The 20,972-nt window shown below is 38.0% G+C and overlaps 1 protein-coding gene across 4 annotated transcripts in view; it reads left to right on the plus strand.

Moving 5' to 3' along the window:
* Positions 1-20,972, plus strand: part of SHPRH (SNF2 histone linker PHD RING helicase) — a 94,738-nt gene that overhangs the window by 24,853 nt on the left and 48,913 nt on the right. For all 4 annotated transcript variants that reach the window (XR_011485623.1, XM_070461458.1, XM_070461459.1 and 1 more), the window contains 7 exons: positions 210-288; positions 5,175-5,338; positions 5,453-5,709; positions 7,175-7,296; positions 11,099-11,187; positions 12,859-12,951; positions 18,758-18,865. Coding sequence is in view for 3 of the 4 variants with exons in the window: in XM_070461458.1 (XP_070317559.1) it covers positions 210-288; positions 5,175-5,338; positions 5,453-5,709; positions 7,175-7,296; positions 11,099-11,187; positions 12,859-12,951; positions 18,758-18,865 (912 nt within the window). In the remaining variant the exon portion in view is untranslated. The remainder of the gene's footprint in view (positions 1-209; positions 289-5,174; positions 5,339-5,452; positions 5,710-7,174; positions 7,297-11,098; positions 11,188-12,858; positions 12,952-18,757; positions 18,866-20,972) is intronic.

A 20,972-nucleotide genomic window follows, 5' to 3' on the forward strand; every position in this document is an offset into this window, starting at 1 on the left:
TCTTTGAAAGGACACATGGCAGCCTCCTGCTAATAAGAGCCCCAGACTAGAAGATAGCCCACTGAATACGATGTTCAGTGTTGAGTGGGATAACTGTTCTGTAAGGGAAAATGCATCTGACCGGAAGCCTGGGCTGGAGAGCTGTTTTCATAAGTAAACGCAATCCTTCTGCGTTTTTCTGTGTCTCTCTTTTCGTTCTCTCCCATCAGGCTGCAGAAATGGCTCAGCGCTTGAGTGGGATTAACCGCTGGTGCATCAGTGGCACTCCGGTACAGAGAGGATTGGAAGGTAATGGATGGTTTCCTCACATATTGATTTATTTGAAAAACTTAAATTTTTTGAGCAAAAAGTATTGCTTAACTTTTGCTGAAATCCTTAAGTGATTATGCATATATTAAGATATATTTATATTTGATCCGAATAGTTTCAGACATCTGCCTTTTTAAATGGAATCAAGTGCTTTTTGTTTATATATAGATATGAAGACAGATATGTATTGAGTAGTCCTACTGTCCTGATTTGAGCAGTTGCTCTACCTGCCTGAACACTGTAGACATAGGTCTGAATTGAACTCAAAGTTCCAAAATGGGGAGTAGAAAACAGGGAGAGCCTGACAAGAAAGAAAGAGGGAAAGAGAGAAGAAAAAGGAATTAGTTTCACTTGGCTGTGTCTATAAAGATAAGGACTTCCCACTCACACATTTTAACTGATGCTTCTGCATCAGTCTCATTCATGTAACTAATTTTTTCCATAGAACATAGACAACATTTTTAAACTTTTGTCCAAGTTGCAAATATTTGCAACTAAAAGTTTAAATAAGTAATGTTGGTTTACATAATAAATTTCTTGAAAAACTGCCACTGAAATGTTGTTTAACTATAAAAATATAAATATCCTTAGTCCTATGGCAGATATTCATCTTCAAAACCTATCATTATTGAAAATTCAGATTTTCATGTATCATTTGTTCTTAGCAGGGTAACTTACCATTCTGCTAAAGTAAAAATATCAACATCTATTACAGTGACCTGAGAAACACTATTTTTTTGATGATTATTTTTAGGGGAAAAAGAGATTTTTATGAAAATGTTTAAGTATTTATTTAAATACCTGTGTAATTTTAGTAAGTTACATTAAGATACATATTTGTAGAATAATATGAGGCTAATTAAAAGGCCAAATTAAGTGGTCTCCTGTTACATTGGAAACTGTCCAATATGTTGATATTTAGGTGTTAATAAGATCTCATTGAACTCAAAAGTTAGCTAAGAAAGTATAGAGAAAATGCCTACCACAGTTACTTTATTCTCATTTTAATCTTAAAAGAATATGAGCAGTAATTCTGCAGTTCCCTGGGTACTTAATTTGGGATGAATAAGATGTTGGCAGGTGTTTTGAGCATCTGGCACCCTTTAACAAATTTTTGATTAATTTTTTAAACAGCTTTATCGAGGTATGAATGACATATAATGAAACTATAAATATTTAAAACATAAAATTTGTAAACTTTTAACATATATATTTACCAGTGAGTGTATTTCCACAATCAACATAATGATGTCCAAAGTTTTCTCATGTCCAAGTTACCTTAAAAAATAGTCTTTCCTGAATGTCTGGAAATTTAGTTTATTTTTCATCTTTGCTCCCATGATTCTCTGATATCTTTAATGCTATCACTCTTATAATGTATCTGTTTTTTTGTATTTTTGTGTGTTAAACTGCAGTGGGAATGTTAGCCTGATGTGACTTCAGTTCAGTTCAGTTCAGTGCCTCAATCATATCCAACTCTTTGCAACACCAGGGACTACAGCACACCAGGCCTCCAAGTCCATTACCCTCTCCCGAAGTTTACCCAAACTCATGTCCACTGAGTCAGTGATGCCATCCATTTAGTCGATGATGCCATCCAACCATCTCATCCTGTGTCGTCTCCTTCAATCCTGCCCTCAATCTTTCCCAGTATCAGGATATTTTCAAATGAGTCAGCTCTTTGCATCAGGTGGCCAAAAGTATTGGAGTTTAGCTTCAACATCAGTCCTTCCAGTGAACACCCAGAACAGATCTCCTTTAGGATGGACTGGTTGGATCTCCTTGCAGTCCAAGGGACTCTCAAAGAGTCTTCTCCAACACCACAGCTCAAAAGCATCAATTCTTGAGCACTCAGCTTTCTTTATAGTCCAGCTCTCACATCCATACATGACTACTGGAAAAACCATAGCTTTGAGTAGATGGACCTTTGTTGGCAAAGTAATGTCTCTGCTTTTTAATATGCTGTCTAGGTTGGTCATAACTTTCCTTCCAAGGAGTAAGTGTCTTTTAATTTCATGGCTGCAATCTCCATCTGCAGTGGTTTTGGAGCCCCGAAAAATAAAGTCAGCCACTGTTTTCATTGTTCCCCATCTGTTTACCATGAAGTGATGGGACTGGATGCCATGATCTTAGTTTTCTGAATATTGAGCTTTAAGCCAACTTTTTCACTCTCCTCTTTCACTTTCATCAAGAGGCTCTTTAGTTCTTCTTCCCTTTCTGCCATAAGGGTGGTGTCATCTGCATATCTGAGTTTATTGATATTTCTCCCAGCAGTCTTAATTCCAGCTTGTGCTTCATCCAGTCCAGTGTTTCTCATGATGTACTCTGCTTGTAAATTAAATAAGCAGGGTGACAAAACACAGTCTTGACGTACTCCTTTTCCTATTTGGAACCAGTCTGTTTTTCCATGTCCAGTTCTAACTGTTGCTTCCTGACCTGCATACAGGTTTCTCAAGAGGTAGGTCATGTAGTCTAGTATTCCCATCTCTTTCAGAATTTTCCACAGTTTGTGATCCACACAGTCAAAGGCTTTGGCATAGTCGATAAAGCAGAAATAGATGTTTTTCTGTGGAACTCTCTTGCTTTTTTGATGATCCAGCGGATGTTGGCAATTTGATCTTTGATTCCTCTGCCTTTTCTAAATCTAGCTTTAACATCTGGAAGTTCACAGTTCATGTATTGCTGAAGCCTGGCTTGGAGAATTTTGAGCATTATTTTGCTAGTGTGTGAGATGAGTGCAATTGTGTGGTAGTTTGAGCATTCTTTGGCATTGCCGTTTTGGAACTTTAATGAAAACTGACCTTTTCCAGTCCTGTGGCCACTGCTGAGCTTTCCAAATTTGCTGGCATATTGAGTGCAGCTCTTGCACAGCATCATCTTTTAAGATTTGAAATATAAAAAGAATTCATTTGAATCAGTTCTAATGAGATGGATGAAACTGGAGCCCATTATACAGAGCGAAGTAAGCCAGAAAGATAAAGACCATTACAGTATACTAACACATATATATGGAATTTAGAAAGATGGTAACAATAACCATGTATGCAAAACAGAAAAAGAGACTCAGATGTATAGAGCAGACTTGTGGACTCTGTGGGAGAAGGCGAGGGTGGGATGTTTCAAGAGAAGAGCATCGAAACATGTGTATTATCTAGGGTGAAACAAATCATCAGCCCAAGTTGGATGCATGAGACAAGTGCTCAGGCCTGATGCACTGGGAAGACCCAGAGGGATCTGGTGGAGAGGGAGGTGGGAGGGGGGACCGGGATGGGGAATACATGTAAATCCATGGCTAATTCATTTCAATGTATGACAAAAACCACTGCAATGTTGTAAAGTAATTAGCCTCCAACTAATAAAAATAAATGGAAAAAAAAAAAGATTTGAAATAGCTCAACTGGAATTCCATCACCTCCACTAGCTTTGTTCATAGTGATGCTTCCTAAGGCCCCCTTGACTTCACATCCCAGGATGTCTGGTTTTAGGTGAGTGATCATACCATCTTGATCATCTGGGTCATGAAGATCTTTTTTGTACAGTTCTTCTGTGTATTCTTGCCACCTCTTCTTAATATCTTCTGCTTCTGTTAGATCCATTCCATTTCTGTCTTTTATTGAGCCCATCTTTTGCAGGAAATGTTCCCATGGTATCTCTAATTTTCTTGCAGAGATCTCTGGTCTTTCCCATTCTATTATTTTCCTCTATTTCTTTGCACTGATCATTGAGGAATGCTTTCTTATCTCTCCTTGCTATTCTTTAGAACTTTGCATTCAAATGGGTGTATCTTTCCTTTTCTCCTTTGCTTTTCACTTCTTTTCACAGCTATTTATAAGGCCTTCTCAGACAGTCATTTTGCTTTTTGCATTTCTTTTTCTTGGGGATGGTCTTGCTCTCTGTCTCCTGTACAGTGTCACAAATCTTGGTCCATAGTTCTTCAGGCACTCTGTCTATCAGATCTAGTCCCTTAAATCTATTTCTCACTGCCACTGTATAATCATAAGGGATTTGATTTAGGTCATACCTGAATGGTCTAGTGGTTTTCCCCACTTTCTTCAATTTAAGTCGGAATTTGGCAATAAGGAGTTCATTATCTGAGCCACAGTCAGCTCCCAGTCTTGTTTTTGCTGAGTGTATAGAGCTTCTCCATTTTTGGCTGCAAAGAATATAATCAGTCTGATTTCAGTGTTGGCCATCTGGTGTGTAGAGTCTTCTCTTGTGTTGTTGGAAGAGGGTGTTTGCTATGACCAGTGCGTTCCGTTGGCAAAAGTCTGTTAGCCTTTGCCTTGCCTCATTCAGTACCCTAAGGCCAAATTTGCCTGTTACTCCAGGTGCTTTTTGACTTCCTACTTTTGCATTCCAGTCGGACATCTTTTTTGGGTGTTAGTTCTAAAAGGTCTTGTAGGTCTTCATAGAACTATTCAACTTCAGCTACTTCAGCTTCTTCAGCTGACTTACTATGTTGTGTTTGGAAGTAGAAGTCTCATTTGTTTTCTTTTTGTGTTAGACCATGGTTTCTCCACCTTAGCCCCATTAACATTTTGAGTCAGATAGTTCATTTTTATTAGGGGCTGTTCTGGGTATTTTGGATATTGAGCTTTTACACTCCTGATGCTGGTAGTGTTCTTGCAGTTGTGACACCCACAATTGTCTCCATTCATTGCCAAATGTCCCCAGTGGGCAAAATCACACCCTTCCACCCCAGTTAACAGCCATTCTGCTAGACTGATAGAGATAAATCAGATTTGATGATTTATTTATTAACAACATTTGTTTTTGCTCCATGGTAAAGTCAAAAATTTTAAGTCAGACCATCATAAGTCAGAGACTATCTGTATTCTCAACGTGCTTTTTTTCTTTCTTTTCAGATCTTTTCGGGTTAGTGGTATTTCTCGGTGTTGAACCTTACTGTGTCAAACACTGGTGGGTTCGACTTCTCTATCGTCCTTATTGCAAGAAGAATCCTCATTTCCTCTACAGCTTTATTGCCAAGATAATGTGGAGGTCTGCAAAGAAAGATGTGATTGACCAAGTCAGTAGGATAAGTATTTATTGATTAAGGGTATTAGGAAAAAATTTAAGGAAAAGCAGAATTGGGGTGAAAAGTTAAATTTCCAGGTGACTTTTTTTTCCCTCCTCTGTTTAGATCCAGATACCCCCACAGACAGAAGAAACCCACTGGCTTCACTTTTCTCCAGTGGAAAGACACTTCTATCTCCGTCAGCATGAGGTGTGCTGCCAGGATGCAGTGGTAAAACTCAGGAAGATTTCTGACTGGGCTCTGAGGCTCAGCAGCCTGGACAGAAGGACTGTCACCTCCATCCTGTATCCGTTGCTGAGGCTCCGGCAGGCCTGCTGCCACCCACAGGCAGTTCGTGGCGAGTTCTTGCCACTCCAAAAAAGGTTTTATTATCAGTTTTCTTATACTGTAAGAGATAATAGAGTAGTAATAGACATTACTGGGGGAAGGAAATGGCATCCCACTCCAGTATTCTTGCCTAGAGAATCCCATGGACAGAAGAGCCTAGTGGGCCGCTGTCCATAGGGTCGCAGAGAGTCGGACACGACTGAAGCGACTTAGCTCGCATGCATGTGTAGACAGTATTAAAGCAGTTAGCTTCCTAGCACACAGTTTCATTCAGGGTCTTAGAACTGAGTTGTCATCTGTTTTTAGCAGTGTAGTGATTTTTCTTCAATATGGAACCCCATTTGTGAAAGAGAATCACATCAAAATTATTTTCATGGTTTTGAACATTTTTTTAGGACTGTTGAAGGGTTTTGTTGTTTTTTGGGCTTTTGTTTATTTATTTGTCTTCTGCTGCACTCCAGATATGAAATTGTTCATTTTGCGTTATATTTTTTGGTTCTGACATCAGGGATTTAGGTGAATTAGATTCCTATTAAATATTTTCTTTATAATTATACTAGCTGTGTTCCTTGATTATTCTTTCCAGTACTCTGTTGTCCCAGAAAATTTGTTTGTTCATCAAACTGTGATAGGAACTAGCCTCTTTTTTTTTTTTAAGCCCTTGATATTAAAAAGATAGCCTTTCAAGTGCTATAAGAAATATAAAGAGGAATTTGACTCTTATCCTTGCCTTTGAGCAGTTTGTATGTAACTAAAGGCAATGACAAAGATTAGTGAAAGTGTAAGGTGAAAGTGTTAGTCGCACAGTGAAGTCTGACTCTGCAACCCATGGACTGTAGCCTAATAGGCTCCTCTCTCCATGGGATCCTCCAGGCAACCTGGAGTGGGTTGCCATTCTCTTCTCCAGGGGATCTTCCTTTCATAGGGATCAAACAAGGTCTTCTGCACTGTAGGCAGATTCTTTACCATCTGAGCCGTCAAACAGAGTTTATAGATCTCTATAAGGTAAAGAAAACATGATGTATTTCACAAGAGGTATATATGAGTTGCTGTGGGGCTTCCCCGGTAGCTCAGACAGTAAAGAATTTGCCTGCAGTGCAGGAGATCTGCCTTCAGTCCCTGGGTTGGGAAGATGCCCTGAAGAAGGGAATGACTGCCCACTCCAGTGTTCTTGCCTGGAGAATCCATTTACAGAGGAGCCTGGCGGGCTACAATCCACAGGGTTGCAAGAGTCAGACATGACTGAGTGACTTCACCACCACAACCACCACTTTGCACTTTAGGAAGATTTTTCTAGTTCTGCTCTTCATTGACTGAAGTGAGAAAAAGAATGAGAGGATCAAAAGAAAGCTTGCTAGAATAGGAAACTAATAATGGAGGTAAACAGATATCAAGGATCACAAAGACTCTGTAAGAGACTGGTACTCTTGATCTCATGTAATATTATTCTCTCACTTGGAATCTTCTTTCTAGTTCTGAACGACCTGCCTTTTCTTTTAGCACCATGACAATGGAGGAGCTGCTGACGTCCCTGCAGAAGAAGTGTGGCACTGAATGTGAAGAGGCCCATCGGCAGCTAGTCTGTGCCCTCAATGGCTTAGCAGGCATCCACATCATTAAAGGTAGAAGGTGATGCTTTGTTATCTTCGATTCTTTTCAGTACTTAATGAGGAAGATTAGTTATAATGTAAATCAGAGTCTCCCCAGAAAGACACTTTCACACAGTATTAATCATAATTTAAATAGGTCCAACTTAATGGAGAGCAGTTATACAGAACATTTGCAAAAAAAGAAATTTCAATATGCTTTCACCAAACATTTCCACTTTTAGAAGTTTTTTTGTGTGAACAATCGAAACAACCAAAATAGTGAACAACTGAAACAACCAAAATGCCTAGAAATAGAATGGTTAAATTGACACATTCAAGTGAATGTTGGTCATTGACTTACAAAGTAGTATCACTTGTAAGTTCAATCTCCCAACAAATATTCGAGTATTTGCTGTGTGCTGGTTATGATTTATGGACTAAAAATAATGCAGTAAAATAAATGTCAGTCTAGCCTCATATCTGAAAAATTATCATTTTTCTATAAGCATTTTATAGTGTAAATAATACTATTGTATATATATATATTGTTTTATCCTCATGATTGCCCAATAGTTTAGTCATTACCATCCCTATTTTTTTTTTTGAGAAAATGGGTTCAGAAGGCTTAGTTGCTTTCTCAAGATTACAGCTAGAAAGTGACAAAGAATTTGCCCTGGATCTCTTGATTTCACATCAGATATTTAATTTTTTTATTATACTATGTCCTCTTCTTTATCAAATAGGCATTTGTAAACCTCAGTATTATACTGTATTGTAGGCTGCAACTCACCATCAAGAATTTCTGGTGTTGAGTGATATGTCACTTGTAAATGGTCATAATAATAATTTCAGATTTCCCAACTTGATTACGAACTGCGTTTCTCCTTTTATTCTGTGTTGTTATGACTCAGAAGCTTAGGCAGTAAATGAATTTCTTCACTTGGCCTTTTTTCTAGTCTCCTTGTCAGACTTGTCTCTTTACCCCTGCTGTGAAATTATGCACAATATGGGAATTAGGGGGAGGTTATTCATCTGATCGTTGTCCAAACACTGTAGCACTCTGACAGGATCAGCATGTGGCTGGCTCCTGTGTGGCAAAATACCATGCTATAATGTAGCCGAAGGTGCATCACTGCTCTTTTCAGGGAGTTTCCACTGCATTCTCACCGTAGATATTTGTCTGTGGCTGGAAACAATTGCTGATTGTTAAGAAGAATTCCTATTAGAAAGTCTGTTAATAAATGGTATGTCTGTTCTCATTTAATTGTAATTATAAACTTAACTGTGGGGGATTAACTACTTTTAGTTTCTGGTTTAATTCATCGTAGTATATTAAACAATACACATTTTTAAAAGTAACATCACATATTTAACTTATATAATTTAAACTCTTCTAATATTAGAGACCAGATAGTAAAGAGATGACTTCTAAATGAAATCTAAAATTAATATCAAACTCTAAAGGGATTCACATATTACATGCAAATATACATATATATGATATACAGTGTATATTTTAAGGTCCTCATGATTATGGTGTTAAACATGATGTTATTTCAATTTTGTGTCCTATATACATAAAATATGTGTGTGTGTGTGTATCTATACACACACACACACACTTATATATAATATAGAAGTTTTAGGTTTACTTTTCTGAGAAAGAAAGCTTTTTTCCTGATCATCACATACATTTTTCATTTCTACATGTGTTTTTTTGGAAAAAATTAGTTTGGCAGTATCAAACCAGTACACTTTGTGTAGTTGTTAATATATTTAGTGCCATCAAGTGGCAAAGAATGGGTATTTCCATATTTGGCTTATATTTGCATAGCTTATTGAATATATAAAAATATATTTTTTTTTTCACTATAAAAAATCAGGTTTTTTTAACTAAGCAGTGAAAAGAAAACAGATATTGTAATGAATAGCTCAGTTTCATCTGCTTTTATTGTAGTCTAGTCATTGAACCTTCTTTAAAAAGTATAATAATTATGAAGAGAAAATTGTTAAATGAATTATTCTTTATAAATGACAGTATAAATATTAATAGAATCCATATGTCTTTTGAAAAGCTAAAGAGAGCTCATTGTGTGAAGATAATTGTATTATTCCTACATTATAATGCAACTTTATTATTGTGAAAGTAATCTGCTTTATAAAAATGAATAGAGATTAGATGACTTGTCAAGAACTGTGAAAATGTGTGCTTTAGAAAGCTTTATATTAAATAACTGGTAGAACTAGATATAAAGCAGTGGTATAAAAGCTAGTGTTTTATGCAACAATATGAATGTACTTAATGCTGTTGGACTACACTTTTAAAAATGGTTGAAATGGTAAATTTTATTTTATGTATACTTTACCACAATAAAATATATGTATATGGAGTCAGCTTTAACAGAGAGAGAGTGTGTGTGTTAGTCACTCAGTCATGTCTGACTCTTTGCAACGTCGTGGATTATTCTGTCCATGGAATTCTCCAGGCAAGAATACTAGAATGGGTTGCCATTCCCTTCTCCAAGGGATCTCCCTGACTCAGGGATCAAACCCAGATCTTCCGCATTGCAGGCAGATTCTTCACAGCCTGAATCACCAGGCACACATATATATATGGAATACTCATTATGGCTTTGAGCAAAATTTTAAATCCATGATATTAATGAAACTGGTTTAAAGTTTAAAATAAGCAAGTGTATGCAACGATCACGATAAAAGCTTTTTCCTCAGCAAACTGAAACTAGAACATCTCTTTATCTTTTTCTCCCTTGTGTTTCATGATTTTGCCACTGTTAGATTTTAATTTTAATTGTATGTATAAATTACTGGTTTTGAGTTTTTCCCCAGGCAGCAGGTAAGATAGGTTCCATTATTCAGAGCCATTAAAAATGTTTCACCTCTCCTTCACTGAAGTCTAATGAAACTTTCTGAAAGAATCAGGTAGTAAATATTTTAGGCTTTGTAAGCCATGAGATTTGTGACAACTATTGTCACAGTTACAGCTATTGTAATACAAAAGCAGCCACAGACAGTACGGAAAGTCCGTGTGACTGAGTTCCACTAAAACTTTATTCATGGGCCCTTAAATTTAATATCATGTAATTTTCACATGTCACAAAATAGTATTATCTTAGTTTTTATTTCAACTATAAAAATGTAAAAAAAAAAATTCTTACTGTGTAGACCCTACAAAAACACAGTCCGATAAGACCCATGGGCCATAGTTTTTCAGCTTGTGCTTTTATACTTTGTTTATGACTTTATTTGTATGAGCTGCTTTTTAGGTATAACAAAAAAAAGCATAAATCTCTTAGACTAACTGTGAATTATATAACCAGAAATAGAAAGAATTCTAAATTTTTGAAATCATTCTGGCCTAATACCAACAGAAACAATACCTATCAAGAAGAGTGCATTATTTTTCTGAGAGGTACATGTACATTGGTCGTAGTGCTTTGAATATTTGTTTATAAACACATGTAAGTACCCTAAATTTGTCCTTAATTTCAAACATCCTAATGACTACTGCTTGGAAGTCATTAACTTCAACAAGAAGAAAACATTAGTTTAAAAGTTAGAGTTTGTTTTTTAGCATAATTTTAAAACATTGTATTTGATTGGTATTCTATTTCTGTGGAATTTTCACCCCCAAGAAAGAGTGCTATAAACCTTTTTTACTGGGGCAGTCATATTAATACCAACTCAAATTCCTTTTCATAAAAAATAAATTAGGGAGTTCTAATCAATGCTGTGTTGTTACAGTAGGTGTTTTTAGATGACTTTGAGAGCTAGATACATGCTTTTCTTATTCTTTAAACGTATTTTGATTGTCCAGGCGAGTATGCTTTGGCAGCAGAACTATACAGAGAAGTGTTGCGTTCATCTGAGGAACACAAAGAAAAACTCAAAACGGATTCCCTGCAAGTGAGTAAAACCAAACAGTTTCAAACTATTCGATCTTTGTAAAATGAATTTTCTGAATATTTAAGAGGACGAACGGTAACAAGTGGAGTGAGTCACAGTCACTGGGGATAAAGCTTAGAATTCATGTTCTCTTAACAAGCACCCAGGATGTCTTTGTGTATAGACCCAAAAGTTTGAGAATCACTAATATGCTGTCTACTTAGGCCAGTATTGGCCACAAGGATGACTAGATAAGCGTAACCTACATTAGAAAAGCAGCTCAAGACATTTGTATTTCAAAAGAATGGCATCAGTTTTTATCACTTTTGCATATTTACATCAGCATATTTATTTACATGATATTCAGCAAAAAAAGAAATTGAGTTACACTCAGCAGTGGAACTAAGTAATAATAATACTTATCCAATGGTCTTTTAATTTAGTTTTTGGAGGTCTTTTAGGGAGATTTGGATATTTGAATTGTAACACTTAAGTGTGAAATATCCTCTTCTTGATTCTATCAGTGGATCATATAGACAAGACTCTAGCTAAATGATAAATAAGGTCCCTGTTATGAATCCTGGTAAATTTAGGCTTGAGTCCCAGGTGAGGCTTCTTTTTTACTGTTCAGAACCTAGACCTCAGAACCTCATGTTCACCTGTGTCTGAGCAGGTGTTAGGAGGAGTGTATGGGAGAGGGGGAAGAGGAGAGAAAATTAAATACTAGTATCCTTATATTATGTATGCATGGATGAGGATTACAGAAAGTTTTGGACCTTAAGCAAATGTGTTTACCTTATGAGAGAAGGAAAAAGTGCAAAGATACTGTGCTCCTGAGTAAAGGAAACAAAAGTGAACAGGTATGTCCAGTGTACCTGAGTTCAAGAGTGAAGAGTAAACCATCAGTCAGCCTGGTTCTTGCTTTGAGTCAGAGTAACCTAGCCTGCTGACCAAACATAACCCACCGAATGTCTAACTCTGTCCAGTCAAATGAGCCGCTCTGCTCTGTCGGGATAAAATGTGACAGAGAGAGATACGTGTTCCTCCCAGTCCATTCCACCAGCTTCTGCAGAAAGCAGCAGAAACCTCAATAAATCACAGACCCAATATCACAGTCAGATGGCTGGCTTATGTTAATATTTAATACAGACATTGAAGATGGAGTTTTCTCCTTTATTCTACACCATCTTCACCTCCAGCCCTTCCTCTTTTCAGCCCTTAAGTTCAACAGATCCAGGTCACAGCCCTGTTTTCTTATGTATTTCATTATCTGGTGTTATAATATCATAAATTGCTAGGCTCATCCAGACTCATTTTCCAGAAGAGGAATCAAGTCTATGTAGTCAACCTTTCTGCTTTACTGGACTTACTGAACATATGCATATTTCCCCATATAGACAAGTGCATGTATAAGAGAAGAAGTTACCTATATTACATACTCCATTAAATACATAGGCATGTTTCATAAGACCATATATTTTAACTGAAAATTTACATCATTATGAATTAAGATAATTACAGTAAAACTGACTCTGAAGAAAGTTGGTATTCAAGTTATTTTTAAAGGAAAAGAATTTGGTGATTTGGTCTTAAATGCATTGTTAGTGTTCTGTATGCCTTAGTGATAGTAGATTCTCCCCTTAGAGTCCACTGCATTGGCTGTCGTAATTGCTGCCTTTTGTGTGTTCATAGAGACTTCATGCTACCCATAACTTGATGGAATTGTTGACAGCCAAGCACCCAGGGATACCTCCTACCCTCAGAGATGGCAGACTTGAGGAAGAGGTAATTTTTTTCTTTTCATGCTGCCTATAAAAGAATTTTTCCTCAGACTTCATGTTCCAGCTAATTGATGCCTCCTAGGAAATCCAAAGGTGGTCATGTTTCCTTGCTGCTTTGACGTCCCAGACTTCGCTGTGGTGATTTTGGGTGGCACAGAACAGCAACTCTCCGTGTCGTGTTTTTCTCTGAGAATCTTCCTGCAGCTGTGTGGCAACTGCTTGTTGTAGACATGGCTGCTGGTAGCCAACAGCACAGGATGTGAGCAAACAACTAAAAACTTCGATGTATTATTTAAAGAATAAATAAACTCAAATTTCCACTGTAACTTATGTCCTCTCAAAGAAATTCCTTCTGCGATGAATATTGCCTCTTGTTAGAAACAGTGACATAAAATAATTTTAATACACTTATTATGCCAATTCCCCAGTGAATTTTTGCCTCGTTAAAGATCAGAAAGATGGCAAAACCTAAAAGCAAAAGGATAGTAGATGTGTTTGAAAACTACTGAACCTGTAAATGGAGCCTTTATGTAAATTAAGAGGATAAAAAATGAGATTTTTATAAGTATGTACTTACTTGTCATTGTAAGTAAGTATGTAAGTATTTTGTAAGTATGTATCTAGCTAGATGCTAGATAGTAATCTAGCATCAAGTGTATGAAATTTTCAAGTGAAAATGTGTATGAAAATTTTCAAGTGAAATTTTATTCCCAGTGCAGGCATCTAATCTTTATATGTAATCAGTCACTCTATTAAATGCTTTCAGTGACAGGAAGTTCTCTAGGAGACAGTCCTATCTATTAGTAGACAACTCTAATGACCAGCTAATTACAGCCAAGGAATTGTAATGGATATTAATTGGAAGGTCGTGACGGGAAGAAGAAAATTGCATCATGAGGTGGAGGGTTCATACTATGTAGATGTATTTCCAAGTACATCACTTTATCACTTTTGCCTAACTCTCACATGATATGAAGCCTTGGTATTTCAAAGCTGGACAAAATTCTAGAAATTCCACTTCCACCACCTCTTTTTGTAGATGAAGTAGCTAAAGCCTAGGAAAATGAAATGGCTAGTCAAAAGAGATGTGTCTATTCAGTTGACTTCATGAAACTGCTGTTGTTGTAAGTCAGGGGTGGTCTAGTATTGGCAATTTCTTATGGCTCATCCCACTGCTAAGTGGAGCATTGGGATTTCCAGTTCAGTAGTCTTTCCAGTTTTTCTCCCACTGTCCACATAGCCTCTGATCATCCCCTTTCTTCATTCATGAAATAGTTTCCAGAGTCAGTTAAGTCTTTCAGTTAAATGGACAAACGTGAGTTTCCCTAAGTTTCCTAGTGGAAACTTACAAGAATAAAATTTTTCAGTGTTTCTGTTGCTTGCAAATAATGTGATCCTTTTTGTTTCAAAAAGTTGAAAGGGGCCCAATTTTTGAATCATTTTTGTATTAATCTTCTAGGACTCCCATAACAAAATACAGACTAAGTGACTTAAACATTAGAAGTTTCATTTCTCACGCTCATGGACTGGAAGAATTACTGTTGTTAAAATGTTTATGCGACCCAAGGCAATATACAGTTTCAGTTTAATTCCTCTTAAAATTCCAATGGTATTTTTCACAGAAGTAGAATAAACAATCCAAAAATCTCTGTGGAGCTAGAAAAGATCCTGAATAGCCAAAGTCATCTTGAAAAAGAAGAACAAAGCTGCAGGCATTATGCACCCTGATTTTAAGCTATATTATAAAACTATAGTATTTAAAAGACTATGGTATTGATATAAAAGCAGACACATAGATCAATGGGAAAGAACAGAGAGAACCCAGAAATAAACCCACCCACATATGGTCAGTTAATTTATAAAAGAGAACCACGATTCAGTTCAGTTCAGTCGCTCAGTCATATCCAACTCTGCAACCCCATGGACTGCAGCACTCCAGGTCTCCCTGTCCATCACCAGCTCCCGGAGTTTACTCAAACTCATGTCCATCGAGTCGGTGATGCCATCCAACCATCTCATCCTCTGTCGACCCCTTCTCCTCCCACCTTCAACCTTTCCCAGCATTGGGGTCTTTTCTAGTGAGTCAGTTCTTTGCATCAGGTGGCCAAAGTACTGGAGTTTCAGCTTCAGCATCAGTCGTTCCAATGAATAAGCGGGACTGATTTCCTTTAGGATGGACTGGTTGGATCTCCTTGGAGCCCAAGGGACTCTCAAGAGTCTTCTCCAACACCACAGCTCAAAAGCATCAATTCTTCGGCACTCAGCTTTCTTTATAGTCCACTTTCACACCTGTACGTGACTACTAGAAAAACCATAGCTTTGACTAGACGGACCTTTGTTAACAAAGTAATGTCTCTGCTTTTTAATATGCAGTCTAGGTTGGTCATAACTTTTCTTCCAAGGAGCAAACATCTTTTAATTTCATTGCTGCATTCACCATCTGCAGTGATTTTGGAGCCCCAAAAAATAAAGTCAGCCACTGTTTCCACTATTTACCCATCTATTTGCCATGAAGTGGTGGGACCGGATGCCATGATTTTAGTTTTCTGAATGTTGAGTTTTAAGCCAACTTTTTCACTCTCCTCTTTCACTTTCTTCAAGAGGTTCTTTAGTTCTTTGCTTTCTGCCATAAGGGTGGTGTCATCTGCATATCTGAGGTTATTGATATTTCTCCTGGCAATCTTGATTCCAGCTTCTGCTTCATCCAGTCCAACATGTCTGATGATGTACTCTGCATATAAGTTAAATGAGCAGGGTGACAAAATACAGCCTTGACGTACTCCTTTTCCTATTTGGAACCAGTCTGTTTTTCCATGTCCAGTTCTAACTGTTGCTTCTTGACCTGCATACAGATTTATCAGGAGGCAGGTCAGGTGGTCTGGTGTTTCCATCTCTTTCAGAATTTTCCACAGATTATCGTGATCCACACAGTCAAAGGCTTTGGTATAGTCAATAGAGCAGATATTTTTCTGGAGCTCTCTTGCTTTTTCAGTGATCCAGTGGATGTTGGCAATTTGATCTCTGATTCCTCTGCCTTTTCTAAATCCAGCTTGAACATCTGGAAGTTCATGGTTCACATATTGCTGAAGCTTGGGATAAAGAATTTTGAGCATTACTTTACTAGCGTGTGAGATGAGTGCAATTGTGCGGTAGTTTGAGAATTCTTTGGCATTGCCTTTCTTTGGGACTGGAATAAAAACTGACCTTTTCCAGTCCTGTGGCCACTGCCGAGTTTTCCAAATTTGCTGGCATATTGAGTGCAGAACTTTCACAGCATCATCTTTCAGGATTTGAAATAGGTCAACTGGAATTCCATCACCTCCACTAGCTTTGTTCATAGTGATGCTTCCTAAGGCCCACTTGACTTCACATTCCAGGATATCTGGCTCTAGATGAGTGAGCACACCATCATGATTATCTGGGTCATGAAGATCTTTTTTATATCGTTCTTATTCAGTAGGGAAAGGACAGTCTCTCCTTTTTTTAATTGAAGTACGGTTGATTTGATATGGGGCTTCCTTGGTGGCTCAGATGGTAATGAGTATGCCTGCAGTGCAGGACATCCAGATTCAGCCCTGGGTCGGGAAGATCCCGTGGAGAAGGGAATGGCTACCCACTCCAGTATTCTTGCCTGAAGAATTCCATGGGCTAAGGAACCTGGGAGGCTACAGTCCATGGGGCTACAAAGAGTCAGACACAACTGAACAACTAACACTACTACTACTATAGTTAATTTATGATACAGTATATAGCATAATGATTCAGTATTTTTATAGATTATACTTCATTACAAGTTATTGCAAGATAATGGCTATAATCCCCTTTAATATACAATCTGTGCTTGTTGCTCATCTGTTTTATATGTAGCAGTAGTTTGTGTCTCATCCCCCTGATTTGCCCTGTCCCCTTTCATCTCCACAGTGGTAACCAGTAGTAGTTTGTTTTCTATATCAATGAGTCTGTGTTTGTTTTGCATATATATTCATTTTATTTTTTAAATTCCATGTGTAAGTAATATGATAAAATATTTGTGTTTCTCTTTCTGCCTTGTTCACTGAGCATGATATTCTGCATCCATCCATATTTCTGCAAATGGCAGAATTTCTTCCTTTGACTATAACTGAATAATATTCCATTATAAATATTTACAACAGCTTCTTTATCCATTCATCTCTGTTGATGGGCACTTGGGTTTTATCATATCTTGGTTAATTGTAAATAGTGCTGCTCTGAACATCAGAGTATACGTATCTTTTTGAACTAGTGTTTTCATTGTTTTTCCGTCTGTATACTCAGGAGTGGAATTGCTGAGTCATATGGTGCTATATTTAGTTTTTTGAGGAATCTCCATGCTGTTTTCCTTAGTAGCTATACCAATTTACATTCCTACCAACAGTACTCAAGGGTTCTTTTTTCTCCATGTTATCCCCAACACTTGTTATTTGTAAACTTTTTGATATAGTCATGACATGTGTGAGGTGATACCTCATTGCTGTTGTAATTTATATTTCTCTAATAATTAGTGGCTTTGAGCATCTTTTCATGTGCCTTATTAGCCATCTCTATGTCTTCTTTGGGAAAATGTCTATTCAGGTCTTCTGCCCATTTTTTAATTAGGTTGTTTTTTTGATATTGAGTTTTATGTGTTGTCTATATACTTTAGATGCTGACCTCTTATCAGGGATTTAGATATTACCCTGTTATCAGGCAATTAAAAAATAGGCAGAGGATAGGAATAGACATTATTTCAGAGAAGACATACGGATGGCCAACATGCACATGAAAAGATGCTCAACGTCGTTAATCATCAGGGAAGGCTAGAAGTCTGATAGCAAGTTGTCATCAGGGTTGGTTGCTCCTAAAGACTCTCTCTTTGGCTGGCAGATGGCTGCCTTCTCACTGGGTCCTCATATGGCGTTTTCTCTGTGCACTTGCATCCCTGGTATCTCTCCCTTTTCTTTTAACAACACTAGTCATATTGGATTAGGGTTCCACCTTTATCATCTCATGTATGTGCATTTACTCAATCACTTTCTTAAAGACCCTGTCTGTAAATATAGTCACATTGGGGGTTAGAGCTTCATCATACAGCTTTTGAGGGAACACAGTTCAGTTCACAAAACCTGTATTAGTGTATATTCTCAAGTATTAGTTCTAAACTGAAGCAATTCCAAAGAATTATAATAACTGAATGAGACAAGAAATTCTAAAATGTATTCCTGCTTTGCCTTATAGTTTAAAATGTTACTGTACTTCCTCCTCCCCCTTTTTTTAAATTAAAAAATTAAATAAAAATTTGGAGAGCAGGGCTTCCCTGGTGGCTCAGAGGTTAAAGTGTCTGCCTGCAATGCAGGAGACTTGGGTTTGATCCCTGGGTTGGGAAGATCCCCTGGAGAAGGAAATGGCAATCCACTCCAGTATTCTTGCCTGGAGAATCCTATGGACGGAGGAGCCTGGTGGGCTACAGTCCACGGGGTCGCAAAGAGTCAGACATGACTGAGCGATTTCACTAATGTCATAAAGTTACCAACTACAATAAAAAAATTTGGAGAGCAAATCCTTGGAATTTCTTATATTATTTGATTTACATGTAAATGTAAGTCAAGGTGTCCTCCAGGTTATTCTCTTCAATATACATATTAGGAACTTCTAGCATGGCTTTTATGTTCCCTACAGTATACTTGACTTCAGTGCTTAAATTAAATAGATTTAAACAAATAGAAAATAAGCACATTGTTTTTGAAACATCATACTAGATTATTTTCTTGACCTGGAGTGAAAGTTTATACTTGTTTCCTGTTTCAACACAGGCCAAACAACTCCGAGAGCATTACATGAGCAAGTGTAACACAGAGGTTGCAGAAGCCCAGCAGGCTTTGTTGCCTGTTCAGCAGACTATCCGTGATCTCCAGAGAAAGGTATGTATATAATTTTCCTTACTTACGTTTGTCTTCACATAACATTTTGGTGGTGCGAAGACTTTCAGGAGTGCGAAGTCAAGTGGGACTTAAGAAGCACTGCTATTAATAAAGTTAGTGGATGCAATGAAATTCCCGCAGAACTATTCAGATCCCTAAAGGATGATGCCATCAAGGATTTGTATTCATTATGCCAGAAGATCTGGAAGACCCAGCAATGGCCACAGGACTGGAAAAAGTTAGTCCTCATCCCAATTCCCAAGAAGGGTACTACCAAAGAATGTGCTAACCATTAAACAGTTGCACTCATCTCTCAAGCTAGTATGGTTATGCTTAAAATCTTGCATACTAGGCTTCAGCGTTATGCGAACCAAGAACTTCCAGATGTCCAGCTGGATTTCAAAAAGGAAGAAAAACTAGAGATCAAATTGCCAACATTTGCTGGACTTTATAGAAAGCGAGGGAATTTCAGAAAATTCTGAATTTCTGAAAATTCCGCTATCTCTGTTTCATCAACTACACTAAAGCCTTTAACTGTGTGTGTCATGACAAACTGTGGAAAGCTCTTAGAGAAATGGGCATACCAGACCACCTTACCTGTCCTGAGAAACGTGTGTGCAGGTCAAGAAGCAGCAGTCAGAACCTTGAATGGGACAACGGATTGGTTCAAGATTGAGAAAGGAGTATGACAGGGCTCTCTGCTGTCACCCTGTTTCTTTAATCTGTATGTTGAGCACATCATGAGAAATGCCAGGCCGGATGAGTTACAAGCTGGAATCAAGATAGGCAGGAGAAACCTCAACAACCTCAGATATGCAGATGATACCACTCTAATGGCAGAAAGCAGTGAACTAAAAAGCATCTTGATGAGGGTGAAGGAGGAGAGTGAAAGAGCCAGCTTAAGACTAAATAGTAAAAAACTAAGGTCATGGCATCCAGCCCCATTACTTCATGGCAAATAGAGGGGGAGAAGGTGGAAGCAGTGACAGATTTTCTCTTCTTGGGCTTCAGAATCACTGGATGGTAACTGCAGCCATGAAATCAAAGACGAATGCCTCTTGGCAGGAAAGGGATGACAAACGTAGATAGTGTGTTGAAAAGCAGAGACATTACCCTGCCAGCAAAGGCCCGTGTAGTCAAGGCTCTGGTCTTCCCAGTGGTCACGTACGGTTGTGAGAGCTGGACTGTAAAGAAAGCAGAACACCAAAGATTGAAGCCTTTCAGCTGTGGTCCTGAAGAAGACTTCTCAAAGTCCCTTGGACAGCAAGGAGATAAACCAGTCAATCTTAAGAGAGATCAACCCTGAATATTCACTGGAAGGACTGATGCTGAAGCTGAAGCTCCAGTATTTTGGTCATCTGATGTGAACAGACAACTCATTGGAAAAGTCCCTGATTCTGGGAAAGATGAGGGCAGAAGGAGAAGAGGGTGTCAGAGGATGAGATGGCTGGACGGCATCACTGATGCATTGAACGTGAACTTGGGCAAACTCCAGGAGATGGTGAGGGACAGGGAGGCCTGGCCTGCTGCAGTCCATGTGGTCTCAAAGAGTCGGACACAACTGGGACACTGAACAGCAACAACATTTTGGTTTGTGTTCTGATCTGGGGAGAAACGAACTTTCGTATCATCTTGAAATTCTTAGCACCTAGTATAGTGAAGTGAAAGTCGCTCAGTCGTGTCCGACTCTTTGCGACCCCATGGACTATACAGTCCTTGGAATTCTCCAGGCCAGAATACTGGAGTAGGTAGCCTTTCCCTTCTCCAAGGGATCTTGCCAACCCAGGGATCAAACCCAGGTCTCCCACATTACAGACATATTCTTTACCAGCTGAGCCACAACGGAAGCCCATATAGTACTTGGGCCACAATAAAAGTTTATTTGCTGTTAGCGGTGTTTATTGATTGAATGAACAGATACAGAGATAAATCACCTATTTTGAGGTTATTCTCTTGGGTTTCTTTTAAGGTATAATGTGGTTTCCTCTATCCTTAGTATATAACAAGTTGTCTTTTGAAGAAAGTAGACTTCTACAACCTACTTTTGCTCTTAGATGTGCATACTTCCAAGATCTTTCAAAGTTTGGAATATTAGAACTATAAGTAT

Source organism: Odocoileus virginianus, chromosome 34 (assembly GCF_023699985.2).
Source record: "Odocoileus virginianus isolate 20LAN1187 ecotype Illinois chromosome 34, Ovbor_1.2, whole genome shotgun sequence".
Classification (NCBI taxonomy): domain Eukaryota; kingdom Metazoa; phylum Chordata; class Mammalia; order Artiodactyla; family Cervidae; genus Odocoileus; species Odocoileus virginianus.